Below are 14,887 nucleotides of genomic sequence, written 5' to 3'. Positions count from 1 at the left end.
CTAGGTCCCGATTTCTTGTATTTCTGTCAGAGCGTGACTTTTTTTAATATCATAATACAAGTTATAAGTAAGGCAAATTTTGTACACAATTGATGCTAATTAATTTATTGGTAATATTTAATTGATATCAAACGTGACTTGGTAATAACCACCGTCGTGATTTCTCGTAAATATACATAATAAAGAACAGAGATAAAAATAAATTGTGTAGAAAAATGATGATATGAGAACAATTGTCTTTATAATGTGTGGAGGGAAGTTATAAATTATCTGTATAAATAATAGTAATTAATGTCCAAGTATTATTTTTGCAGTAATTATTGATATTCAATTAATTAAGAAGAAATTCATTTCCAAAATTATATTGGAAAGTTCGTCAAGGGTGCGCCCTTACGATGCAATTATAAAAGTTCATAAATTAATCTCAGAAATTGTGTAATTTATTATTTTTCCACTGTCCAATTCATTTATGAGGATGTATGAGCTCGTAACCACCGTCGGTAATTCATTGAATTATAATCAGTACCATATGATTTTATTTTCGAAGTTTAGCTTACGGAGTAGGAGCACAGATGGCGCCATGAGATCGTTCTAAAACCATGTGACCCGATAGACGAAGACAGTAGATGACTAGAAAGAGACAGAGAAGCTCCGGTTATGAAAATTAACAAATTACTCGATTACTATGATTAATTGATGAACTTTTATAGATGCATCGCAAAGCTGAAGCTTTGAACAACACTCCTATGTCACTTTCGTACATAATTTTGCGTTAGTTAACTTGTTATTAATTATTATTTGATGGCGTCTGCGATTTGACGACAACGACTGACACGATTGTCCATGGAAATTATCAATTATGAACAAAACTGGAAGTAAAATATGAACTAAAGAGATATGAGAACATTACGAAGGATATTGTTTTTATAATGCATGCATGTAATTCGTAAATTAATTGCGCAGAAAGTTGTTACTAATGACAAAACATTGGGATTTTCCGTAACATTTCGAACACTCCATGCATTAAATATAAATAGTTGATTAATTAAGAAGAAATTCATCTCCAAAATTATATTGGAAAGTTCATCAAGGATGCGCCTTTACGATGCAATTATAAAAGTTCATAAATTAATCTCAGAAATTGTGTAATTTGTTGATTTTCTGCTGTCAAATTAATTTATGATACGAATTATGAATTGATTTGACGCAATCAAATAAATATTAATAACAGGCTAACTAGCACAAAATTATGTACGAAAGTGACATAAGAATGTTGCTCAAAGCTTCAGCTTTACGATGCAATTATAAAAGTTCATAAATTAATCTCAGAAATTGTGTAATTTGTTGATTTTCTGCTGTCAAATTAATTTATGATATGAATTATGAATTGATTTGACGCCATCAAATAATTATTAATAACAGGCTAACTAGCACAAAATTATGTACGAATGTGGCATAGGAATGTTGCTCTAAGCTTCAGCTTTACGATGCAATTATAAAAGTTCATAAATTAATCCCAGAAATTGTGTAATTTGTTGATTTTCTGCTGTCGAATTTATTTATGATATGAATTATGAATTGATTTGACGCCATCAAATAATTATTAATAACAGGCTAACTAGCACAAAATTATGTACGAAAGTGGCATAAGAATGTTGCTCAAAGCTTCAGCTTTATGGCGCAATTATGAAAGTTCATAAATTAATCTCAGAAATTGTGTAATTTGTTGACTTTCTGCTGTCGAATTTATTTATGATATGAATTATGAATTGATTTGACGCCATCAAATAATTATTAATAACAGACTAACTAGCACAAAATTATGTATGAAAGTGAAATAAGAATGTTGTTCAAAGCTTCAACTTTGTGATGCATCTATAAAAGTTCATTAATTGATCATAGTAATCGAGTAATTTGTTAATTTTCACAACCGGAGCTTCTCTGTCTCTTTCTAACCATGTACTGTCTTTGTCTCTCAAGTCACGTGGTTTTAGAACGATCTCATGGCGCCATCTGTGCTCCTATTCCCTAAGTTGAACTACACAAATAAAATCATATGGTACTGATTACAATTCAATGGATTACCGACGCTGCTTAGTTACGTGCTGCTAATACATCTTCGCAAATCAATTCGACATTAGAAAATCAACAAATTACACAATTTCTGAGATTAATTTATGAATATTTATAATTGCATCGTAAAGACGCATGCCTGACGAACATTCCCATTTAATTTTGGAAATGAATTTCTTCTTAATTAATTAATTATTAATAATTAATGCATGGAGTGTTCGAAATGTTACGGAAAATCCCAATGTTTTGTCATTAATAACAAATTTCTGTGCAATTAATTTACAAATTATATGCATGCGTTATAAAAACAATAACCTTCGAAATGTTCTCATATCATTTTGGATCATATTTTACTTCTAGCTTTGTTCATAATTAATAATTTCCATTGACAATCGTGTCAGTCGTCGTCAAGTCGCAGACGCCGTCAAATAATAATTAATAACAAGCTAACTAGCAGAAAATTATGTACGAAAATGACATAAGAATGATGTTCAAAGCTTCAACTTTGCGATGCATCTATAAAAATTATGCTCATTCTACAAAAATTAATTAATCACAGTAATCGAGTAATTTGTTAATTTTCACGGCTGAAGCACTTATGTCCTTTTCTAACCATTTACTGTTCACGTCTCTCATGTCACGTAGTTTTATACGACCTCCTCGCACGTTCTATGTTCCTGCTACCTAACTTGAGCTTCGAGCCCAAAATTATTGATGGTACTGATTTTATTTTAATTACTTACTAACTCTGATTAATTGTTCCTAATACATCCAAATAAATCAACTCGCCAGTGGAAAATTAACAAATTATTCCATTTCTGTTATTAATTAATGAACATTTATAATTGCATTGTAAAGGCACACCCCTTGCGAATTTTCTAATATAATTTTGGAAATTAATTTCTTCCTATTTAATTGATTATCGGTAATTATTGCAAAGAGCGTTCGAGCTACTACCGAAGATAATAATACTTCGACAATCATTTCCAATCATTTACACAATTGATTTATAACTTACATGCACACATTATAAAAACAATATTCTTGGAAATGCTCTCACACAAATTTTTCTTTACATTTTTCTTCTATCTTCCTTCTTTATTAAATATTCTATCGAAAAATCACGATGCTCGTTGTTACCGAATCACGAGTATGTCTTTAATTAATTACGCTGTCTAATAAATTGTATCTTTTTCTATATTTCCTAATATCCAATAAGTGCTTCTCGTAGAGTTTATTTGCTTGAATACGAATCCGTAATCGAGATTATTCTATCGTCCACAGCTTTCGATAAACGTGAGTTTCCTAAAAAAAGCACGATTTTTATTTCAAATGAAATTACAATAAAAAAAAGTAAATAAAATAAAAGATAAAAAGTAAATAAAATAAAAGACGTCTTACACGTTAGATGAGAGTATCCGGAGCATATCAATGCACGTAATTGTAATTATTCGTGTTTCAGAATAATTATAATTGGTCATCGAAGCTTAAAAACAAGCCTCTGATCCTTACTTTCTATGCATGTTCTTCCATATTTACAAAATATCCTTTCTTTGATACGAATTTGCCACACAGTAACGTCTTCTGCAGGTTTTCTTGAAGAAGAAACTAGCCAGGAACAGTTTTAGAACGATGTTCAATATTTACAGGAATGTAAACAATGTATATCGAGCAGAAAATTTTAACCTGTCACCTCCGAGGCCAAACCGAGAAATGACTCGCTCAGTGCCGCGACGTTGTTTATATAGCCTCCGATCGGCCGAGTCCCCCACCCCGTTCGGAAATTTCCGAACTTTGCCGATTCCGTTAATTATTACTTCTCCGCTGTAATAGCCAATAATTTATTAATTTTTTCACTTTTCTTACAAATTTACGTTGCGAACAATTTGTTATTAACATAATAATTTGTTTGTATGTATAATAATTTACAAATTTTGTGCAAATTGTAGGTATATTTTATCACTACTACGTTACGAGTTCAAGTAATAACCAATAATTTATTAACTTTCTCATTTTTATTACAAATTTACATCGTGAAAAATTTCTTATTAATAAACAAATTTGATAATTTGTACATTTTTATGAAGTAAAATTGCTTTTGCAACTCTATAGAATAAACTTCTTTGATACGTATATATAATACATATATGTCAAAATATTTCTATTTCCTCTATATTTTCGGGCAAAATCAAGTATTACATGAAAAGTAAAGATAAAGATTCATTCTTATCTTCAAATTTAGGTGGGAGTTTATTCTTTGACAATTTTATATTAAAAGATCCGCGAGCAATGTCTGTAATGGCGGCAAAATCGCGTATAGATGACACCTAGATAGATGACGAGTAATTTTTCCATATAATTTAATTCAAATAATTATCCAATGGATATTACAATTTAAAATTCGAATTGAACTATGTAATCGGTCAGATAGCCATCGCGAATATTTTCCACGAAACGCAACATTGACAATTTGACTCAAAATGAATGCACTTTACCTAATTTGTTCAAAAAATAAAAAATTCATACAAACTTTGTAAAATACACAGAGTACATTGTACATCTTTCCAAGTCCCAATTGGTTATTAATTTTCTACAGAAAAATATATACTCACTCGAGTATTCGCGTTCGGGTGACGTTCTTCATCGAGACATGTCAAGCAATTGTCATTCCACGTATAGAATTCGTTTTAGCTCACCTCCAGCGTGCCCCACTTGCCATCTTCCACCCTGACGAGCTCATAGGTGAAGCCGATCTCTTCGGAGAACTTCTGAAGCAGGTCGATGCAGAACCCGCTGCAGCACTGATAAACGCTCTCATTCTTCTGCGCCGATTGCATGTCCATCCTGAAAAACGACAGACACCGGTAACATCATGGTCCACTTGCTCTGTGCCACGTTTTATTGCTCCCTTTTCACACCAGCCGCAACGATCGTTCCTCGATCATGGCAGCAGTGAACTATTCGTCCAGGTTCTCCATTATGGACGACAAAACGGGTGTCAAATATTTCGAATTTGTCGTATTATTTGTCACGATTAATGGAAAGAACGACACGCGTTTTGATTACCCTTCCACAAATTTGGCAAGCTTTTTATCAAGACCATGGAGGATCGTGATGACAACCGGTGTCAAAAAGAGAGATTTTTATTCGAAGCGAAAGCATTGGTTAGCGGATTTTGTCGCAGCTTCGAGAGCCTTTTTATGGAGTTTCCTATGCGATAAAATACCAGACACAGTGATATTAAATTTCTGGTTATACGAGATTTTTCGTTGCGCGCGGGACCTATCTCAGTGGCAGATGAAGGATGGAAAAATAATATAAAACGCGGATTTACGCGCGTGTTTTGTTTGGTATTTTCACCGAGTTACAGCTACCTTTATACCCCCGTAACGTATACTTGGTTACATTTATAGAAAGTACTAGAACAGGGAATCCTTGCTCTAAAATAAGACCTTTCGATATTTAAACATCATACCTGTCTTTCTTTTTATAAAATACATTTATATAATATTTTTCATCCCGATAAACAGGAGATTCGGGGAAAAAGGAAAAATATTTGCAAGCCACGAGATGACCCGAGAGAAATTTCATAATATTCGCGAAATTGCTCGATCCCGTCCACACCGTGGCCGAAACAACTGGATTAACGTCACTTCTAGCCAAGTCATGCAATCTGGCTGAATGCGAGTCGGATGGTTTACCCTGGTCACATCTGCGTGTGACAAACCCGATGCTCTTCGCGCATTGTTTCCCCAGCTGGTGAATAACACTCGTTTTCCGTGTTGCATCGGGGAACGCGTTGTTGAATCAATCGATTCTAGGCTTTATATTTTCGGCAACACAGGGGAGCAATTTTCAAATTTTCTGCGCGATACCTTTGAGGCAACTCGCAGTAATTTAAATCGAGGCAATAAAGTTTGGTCAACGGGATCAAATTAGACCGGTGAAAATTGAACAACCTCGATTGGCACAAATAGAAAATAAATAAAGATTACTTCCTTCTCCGCTGGAAAATTTTGGGAAAGCTGTTGCAACGACCATAATCATGTTCGCAATCTCATTGCTAGGCGGATTAAAACTGTAAGAGTAAGCGAGCTCTGGTTACCACAAGATGGCGCGAGTGAGGAGCATGTAATGGCGATCGTCTCGATCCGCGAATAGACAAAGCTCCTTTAAAAAGGGTGAACTGAAAAGCGAAGAGGACAGTTTTATGCCAATAGACGAGAGAATACTGTAGGAAAATAAAGTATGGTCAGCCATCGAAAATTAGAATTATTTAACCTAGCCATTTCCCCTCCTCCACTTACAAAATGGAGGTTCGAGGTTTCACAAATCCTCGGCGAACCCTCGACTTCCATGGATACAAATTCCTATCCTGTCTAAATATCCCCCGCCTAAGGAAGGGCCTTAGGGGGCTCAGATAGGGCCTGCTAGAAAGCCTTACCAACGAATCCACTAGCAGGTCAGGTCGAAAAGTATCCCCCTTCATTGCGACCATTTTACCTGCTGCTACCTGTCATAGCAAGACAGCCTACAGGCTGTCAACTGCCAACAGTAGGTACCACGAGACATCGTGCAACCCCATAGCATGGTCCTCACATCGTCGAATTGGAAAAAAGAATTCCCCACTCGATCCCCAGGAACCAAAGGATCCATTTAAACAACCTCGTTTCCATCTCCGGGACATGGCGCGAAGATCAACCCTTTGACTACTGCAGACTTTAAAACGCACCGGTCGTACCACACGGATAGGAATTCATTTTCAATGTCCGTCGAGAATGACAAAATTTTGGGTAGAGATGCGCCCTTCGTGTCAGAAAAGCAAACTGCGTTGAGCGCTTATATGCGCCCTCCGTGTCACAAAAGCAAAATTTCTGAGCGCGAATATGCGCTCACAGTAGCCAAGGGGTTAAACGCTGCGACTCCATGGAACACAGGTCGACGTATGAATCGCCTCTCCTCTTTTCGACGTCTTCCCCGCAAAACGAGCGCGTCGATATCGCGTCAATCAAAATTTCCAATCAACGACTGTCGTTTAAACGTTCGACGTGGAAATCCGCATAGCCGCGAGGAATTCGCGTCGGACAGGCGTCATCGATCGCCGAGCCACGCTCGTTAATCCTAAGACGTCCGCTGGTCGCCAATGTATCTTAATTAACTCCGTATAACGGGCGTAATTGTGGAATAAACTTGCGAGGAAACGGGATCCGGTGATAGACCCGTTGCAGAAACGAAGGAGCCGTGTCTCTGGGACTATTATGGTCGAAATTAACCGGTGACAAGGGTGCGGCCTGCAATAACTGGCCTGCTGGACGCAGCCTGCTCCTGTGTCAACCGACGAAGGGACCCATGACTCGTGTTTTCGAGACGCACAAACACGCGATACCTGTACAGCATACACATATGCACGAGATACGGGCGGGACAATGACACGTGGCTTGATTGACAGCTGGTTGCGAGACAATCGGGATTGCTATGACTCAGGAGGAACCGCCTCGGAGAAAGTTTGACGAGGATGAAGACGAGTGATGAAATTGGGATTCATTTTTGCAGAGGAGACACGTATTGATCGTTCACTGTCAATTCGTAATAATCGATTTGCGAAAACGAGGTTGGAAGAGTTGTTTGACACATGACGCAGGAGCAAGCCTTGACATTCTCTGGAGCAGTTTTGTGCCATAAGGTATACTCGGCAAACGGATTACGCAGGGATTTTTCTTTGAGTATCTTACGAGATAACGATACTCGGGATGTTATTAATTTATGGAAAATGTACAAGAGTGACATCCCTCCGTGGAAAGAATTTTACAACAGTCTTCTACCCTGGGACGTTCGCGGTTGAGTCCTCGAGCGTGTTCCGTGGTAATAGGGAAGGCAACAAGTAAATATTCTGGATAACGCGTGACTTGGATTTTCCAGAATTTTTATCCGCAAGGAAGAGCTTTTATAGAGGCTATTCGAGGGTTGCAAGGCTACCTGTCTTTGAAACTTTTAATATCGCGAAGCTCATTTGAAAAATTCTTGCGTACCTTCTTAGCATTAAATAAACCCTTTTGGGTAATTTCGCAGTGCTGTAGAAAGCAGTTGGAATATTTCAAGCAGAGGAAACGTGGGAACCATGGGATACAGAGTTTATCTTATCAATTACAACCCGTGTTGACGATATTCACCTAATTACCACGATTCTCCTGCATGGAGACGCAACTGGGGTAAATTTTGACAGCAGAGTCAGCAGACCAAGTATTCCTGCTACTCTCTAACGTCGTTCTGACTGTAATAATGTTAGGTTTACTTTACCAGCCGACACATATATCGCGTAACCGAGGGTGAAAACTACCAGCGAGGTATTTCTCCCGAACTCGAAGATATTCACGAACGATCGCCTATATTTCGCGACTTCCTTGGCCGGTTGCTCGTAAAGTCTTGCGTAAAGCAAATGTATCGTCCCGTATACGTTAGGCGCATTGACAGGAAACGAGAGAAGGTCGATACAGGATAGTTTATGCGTGGCCTACACATCGAAACCCTTATGTATTGACCGCGCAGTTTGGTTCGCGCCGTAAAGGTTTATGGCGTTTCTAGGGGTTGTTAAACCCTCAACGACCGCTGTCAATTGGCATTTTTTCAGGAACATGGCCAAACGCGCGGACCACGTATCGTTCAGTCGATATTTTCGTATCAGCGAGTGAATATATAAAAGTGTACACGTACCACGAGCAATTTTCTTCCTTTTACCTTAAAAATTCAGGTAAACGATTGATCTTGTATTGCATTTTCGTAGAAAGAATTTTTAAGGATGATTTCAGATATTCCTTCTCGCATGGCAAATTCATTATGACCTGAGTCATGCATTTAAGAATTTTATTCAGCCTGTATTGAACATTGTCATATTGCTGAGTGGACAGAGTGCTCGTTAATACGATTGACGAGTGTTTGGAACGGTGTGATAGAGCGGATTAAGGGGATGTTTAGGCTAGACTATCAATGGAGTGAGAAGAATGAATGAGTTTCTGGAATGCACGTGGAATTTTTGGATGCTTGGCAGTATAGAAATAGCGTGTGTTTGGTGCGTGTATAAGAAGGGATCCCAAGGGATTACTTCAAGAGTGTCAGAAGGGACGTCTGAAACTTGCTACTCAGAGTTAGTCGTGAGAATGACGAGTCACGTAGTGAGCTGTATTTCAATTAATAAAATAAATATTATTAAGAAAAAGGAAGGCTCTATTTCTATTACACCCATTCCTACAATATGTGCTTCACAGTATAATTATATCAAAGATGAATCTAGACCAGGTATACCTAAGGTTTGTTAGGCAAGGGTCAAACATTATTCGAAAACCCTATCAATTATAGCTCCAGAAATTTCATGTCAAATGGAACTTTAAGGCGCGTTCTAAAAATTATACAATTTCATCGCGTGTTAGATTGTTTACTTCTCCATCGCTCTTGCGAAAGCTAGAAAGCTTTCAACAGACGTACAGTTTCAACCCACAAATATTTTCATCCATCGAAAATTTCGAAAATAAGTAAAGATAAAGATTCATTCTTATCTTCAAATTTAGGTGGGAGTTTATTCTTTGACAATTTTATATTAAAAGATCCGCGAGCAATGTCTGTAATGGCGGCAAAATCGCGTATAGATGACACCTAGATAGATGACGAGTAATTTTTCCATATAATTTAATTCAAATAATTATCCAATGGATATTACAATTTAAAATTCGAATTGAACTATGTAATCGGTCAGATAGCCATCGCGAATATTTTCCACGAAACGCAACATTGACAATTTGACTCAAAATGAATGCACTTTACCTAATTTGTTCAAAAAATAAAAAATTCATACAAACTTTGTAAAATACACAGAGTACATTGTACATCTTTCCAAGTCCCAATTGGTTATTAATTTTCTACAGAAAAATATATACTCACTCGAGTATTCGCGTTCGGGTGACGTTCTTCATCGAGACATGTCAAGCAATTGTCATTCCACGTATAGAATTCGTTTTAGCTCACCTCCAGCGTGCCCCACTTGCCATCTTCCACCCTGACGAGCTCATAGGTGAAGCCGATCTCTTCGGAGAACTTCTGAAGCAGGTCGATGCAGAACCCGCTGCAGCACTGATAAACGCTCTCATTCTTCTGCGCCGATTGCATGTCCATCCTGAAAAACGACAGACACCGGTAACATCATGGTCCACTTGCTCTGTGCCACGTTTTATTGCTCCCTTTTCACACCAGCCGCAACGATCGTTCCTCGATCATGGCAGCAGTGAACTATTCGTCCAGGTTCTCCATTATGGACGACAAAACGGGTGTCAAATATTTCGAATTTGTCGTATTATTTGTCACGATTAATGGAAAGAACGACACGCGTTTTGATTACCCTTCCACAAATTTGGCAAGCTTTTTATCAAGACCATGGAGGATCGTGATGACAACCGGTGTCAAAAAGAGAGATTTTTATTCGAAGCGAAAGCATTGGTTAGCGGATTTTGTCGCAGCTTCGAGAGCCTTTTTATGGAGTTTCCTATGCGATAAAATACCAGACACAGTGATATTAAATTTCTGGTTATACGAGATTTTTCGTTGCGCGCGGGACCTATCTCAGTGGCAGATGAAGGATGGAAAAATAATATAAAACGCGGATTTACGCGCGTGTTTTGTTTGGTATTTTCACCGAGTTACAGCTACCTTTATACCCCCGTAACGTATACTTGGTTACATTTATAGAAAGTACTAGAACAGGGAATCCTTGCTCTAAAATAAGACCTTTCGATATTTAAACATCATACCTGTCTTTCTTTTTATAAAATACATTTATATAATATTTTTCATCCCGATAAACAGGAGATTCGGGGAAAAAGGAAAAATATTTGCAAGCCACGAGATGACCCGAGAGAAATTTCATAATATTCGCGAAATTGCTCGATCCCGTCCACACCGTGGCCGAAACAACTGGATTAACGTCACTTCTAGCCAAGTCATGCAATCTGGCTGAATGCGAGTCGGATGGTTTACCCTGGTCACATCTGCGTGTGACAAACCCGATGCTCTTCGCGCATTGTTTCCCCAGCTGGTGAATAACACTCGTTTTCCGTGTTGCATCGGGGAACGCGTTGTTGAATCAATCGATTCTAGGCTTTATATTTTCGGCAACACAGGGGAACAATTTTCAAATTTTCTGCGCGATACCTTTGAGGCAACTCGCAGTAATTTAAATCGAGGCAATAAAGTTTGGTCAACGGGATCAAATTAGACCGGTGAAAATTGAACAACCTCGATTGGCACAAATAGAAAATAAATAAAGATTACTTCCTTCTCCGCTGGAAAATTTTGGGAAAGCTGTTGCAACGACCATAATCATGTTCGCAATCTCATTGCTAGGCGGATTAAAACTGTAAGAGTAAGCGAGCTCTGGTTACCACAAGATGGCGCGAGTGAGGAGCATGTAATGGCGATCGTCTCGATCCGCGAATAGACAAAGCTCCTTTAAAAAGGGTGAACTGAAAAGCGAAGAGGACAGTTTTATGCCAATAGACGAGAGAATACTGTAGGAAAATAAAGTATGGTCAGCCATCGAAAATTAGAATTATTTAACCTAGCCATTTCCCCTCCTCCACTTACAAAATGGAGGTTCGAGGTTTCACAAATCCTCGGCGAACCCTCGACTTCCATGGATACAAATTCCTATCCTGTCTAAATATCCCCCGCCTAAGGAAGGGCCTTAGGGGGCTCAGATAGGGCCTGCTAGAAAGCCTTACCAACGAATCCACTAGCAGGTCAGGTCGAAAAGTATCCCCCTTCATTGCGACCATTTTACCTGCTGCTACCTGTCATAGCAAGACAGCCTACAGGCTGTCAACTGCCAACAGTAGGTACCACGAGACATCGTGCAACCCCATAGCATGGTCCTCACATCGTCGAATTGGAAAAAAGAATTCCCCACTCGATCCCCAGGAACCAAAGGATCCATTTAAACAACCTCGTTTCCATCTCCGGGACATGGCGCGAAGATCAACCCTTTGACTACTGCAGACTTTAAAACGCACCGGTCGTACCACACGGATAGGAATTCATTTTCAATGTCCGTCGAGAATGACAAAATTTTGGGTAGAGATGCGCCCTTCGTGTCAGAAAAGCAAACTGCGTTGAGCGCTTATATGCGCCCTCCGTGTCACAAAAGCAAAATTTCTGAGCGCGAATATGCGCTCACAGTAGCCAAGGGGTTAAACGCTGCGACTCCATGGAACACAGGTCGACGTATGAATCGCCTCTCCTCTTTTCGACGTCTTCCCCGCAAAACGAGCGCGTCGATATCGCGTCAATCAAAATTTCCAATCAACGACTGTCGTTTAAACGTTCGACGTGGAAATCCGCATAGCCGCGAGGAATTCGCGTCGGACAGGCGTCATCGATCGCCGAGCCACGCTCGTTAATCCTAAGACGTCCGCTGGTCGCCAATGTATCTTAATTAACTCCGTATAACGGGCGTAATTGTGGAATAAACTTGCGAGGAAACGGGATCCGGTGATAGACCCGTTGCAGAAACGAAGGAGCCGTGTCTCTGGGACTATTATGGTCGAAATTAACCGGTGACAAGGGTGCGGCCTGCAATAACTGGCCTGCTGGACGCAGCCTGCTCCTGTGTCAACCGACGAAGGGACCCATGACTCGTGTTTTCGAGACGCACAAACACGCGATACCTGTACAGCATACACATATGCACGAGATACGGGCGGGACAATGACACGTGGCTTGATTGACAGCTGGTTGCGAGACAATCGGGATTGCTATGACTCAGGAGGAACCGCCTCGGAGAAAGTTTGACGAGGATGAAGACGAGTGATGAAATTGGGATTCATTTTTGCAGAGGAGACACGTATTGATCGTTCACTGTCAATTCGTAATAATCGATTTGCGAAAACGAGGTTGGAAGAGTTGTTTGACACATGACGCAGGAGCAAGCCTTGACATTCTCTGGAGCAGTTTTGTGCCATAAGGTATACTCGGCAAACGGATTACGCAGGGATTTTTCTTTGAGTATCTTACGAGATAACGATACTCGGGATGTTATTAATTTATGGAAAATGTACAAGAGTGACATCCCTCCGTGGAAAGAATTTTACAACAGTCTTCTACCCTGGGACGTTCGCGGTTGAGTCCTCGAGCGTGTTCCGTGGTAATAGGGAAGGCAACAAGTAAATATTCTGGATAACGCGTGACTTGGATTTTCCAGAATTTTTATCCGCAAGGAAGAGCTTTTATAGAGGCTATTCGAGGGTTGCAAGGCTACCTGTCTTTGAAACTTTTAATATCGCGAAGCTCATTTGAAAAATTCTTGCGTACCTTCTTAGCATTAAATAAACCCTTTTGGGTAATTTCGCAGTGCTGTAGAAAGCAGTTGGAATATTTCAAGCAGAGGAAACGTGGGAACCATGGGATACAGAGTTTATCTTATCAATTACAACCCGTGTTGACGATATTCACCTAATTACCACGATTCTCCTGCATGGAGACGCAACTGGGGTAAATTTTGACAGCAGAGTCAGCAGACCAAGTATTCCTGCTACTCTCTAACGTCGTTCTGACTGTAATAATGTTAGGTTTACTTTACCAGCCGACACATATATCGCGTAACCGAGGGTGAAAACTACCAGCGAGGTATTTCTCCCGAACTCGAAGATATTCACGAACGATCGCCTATATTTCGCGACTTCCTTGGCCGGTTGCTCGTAAAGTCTTGCGTAAAGCAAATGTATCGTCCCGTATACGTTAGGCGCATTGACAGGAAACGAGAGAAGGTCGATACAGGATAGTTTATGCGTGGCCTACACATCGAAACCCTTATGTATTGACCGCGCAGTTTGGTTCGCGCCGTAAAGGTTTATGGCGTTTCTAGGGGTTGTTAAACCCTCAACGACCGCTGTCAATTGGCATTTTTTCAGGAACATGGCCAAACGCGCGGACCACGTATCGTTCAGTCGATATTTTCGTATCAGCGAGTGAATATATAAAAGTGTACACGTACCACGAGCAATTTTCTTCCTTTTACCTTAAAAATTCAGGTAAACGATTGATCTTGTATTGCATTTTCGTAGAAAGAATTTTTAAGGATGATTTCAGATATTCCTTCTCGCATGGCAAATTCATTATGACCTGAGTCATGCATTTAAGAATTTTATTCAGCCTGTATTGAACATTGTCATATTGCTGAGTGGACAGAGTGCTCGTTAATACGATTGACGAGTGTTTGGAACGGTGTGATAGAGCGGATTAAGGGGATGTTTAGGCTAGACTATCAATGGAGTGAGAAGAATGAATGAGTTTCTGGAATGCACGTGGAATTTTTGGATGCTTGGCAGTATAGAAATAGCGTGTGTTTGGTGCGTGTATAAGAAGGGATCCCAAGGGATTACTTCAAGAGTGTCAGAAGGGACGTCTGAAACTTGCTACTCAGAGTTAGTCGTGAGAATGACGAGTCACGTAGTGAGCTGTATTTCAATTAATAAAATAAATATTATTAAGAAAAAGGAAGGCTCTATTTCTATTACACCCATTCCTACAATATGTGCTTCACAGTATAATTATATCAAAGATGAATCTAGACCAGGTATACCTAAGGTTTGTTAGGCAAGGGTCAAACATTATTCGAAAACCCTATCAATTATAGCTCCAGAAATTTCATGTCAAATGGAACTTTAAGGCGCGTTCTAAAAATTATACAATTTCATCGCGTGTTAGATTGTTTACTTCTCCATCGCTCTTGCGAAAGCTAGAAAGCTTTCAACAGACGTACAGTTTCAACCCACAA

The 14,887-nt window shown here is 39.3% G+C and overlaps 1 protein-coding gene across 1 annotated transcript in view; it reads right to left on the bottom strand.

Annotated features, from left to right (window-relative positions):
* The window catches only part of Nmdar2 (glutamate ionotropic receptor NMDA type subunit 2), a 154,887-nt gene that overhangs the window by 22,961 nt on the left and 117,039 nt on the right, over positions 1-14,887 (bottom strand). Inside the window, exon 8 of the mRNA XM_017900755.1 lies at positions 10,090-10,237. Coding sequence (XP_017756244.1) covers positions 10,090-10,237 — 148 coding nt within the window. The remainder of the gene's footprint in view (positions 1-10,089; positions 10,238-14,887) is intronic.

Source organism: Eufriesea mexicana, unplaced genomic scaffold (assembly GCF_001483705.2).
Source record: "Eufriesea mexicana isolate 0111107269 unplaced genomic scaffold, ASM148370v2 scaffold1357, whole genome shotgun sequence".
Taxonomy (NCBI): Eukaryota; Metazoa; Arthropoda; class Insecta; order Hymenoptera; family Apidae; genus Eufriesea; species Eufriesea mexicana.
The sequence above is the reverse complement of the archived record's forward strand: the minus strand, read 5'-3'. Positions and strand labels throughout refer to the sequence as shown.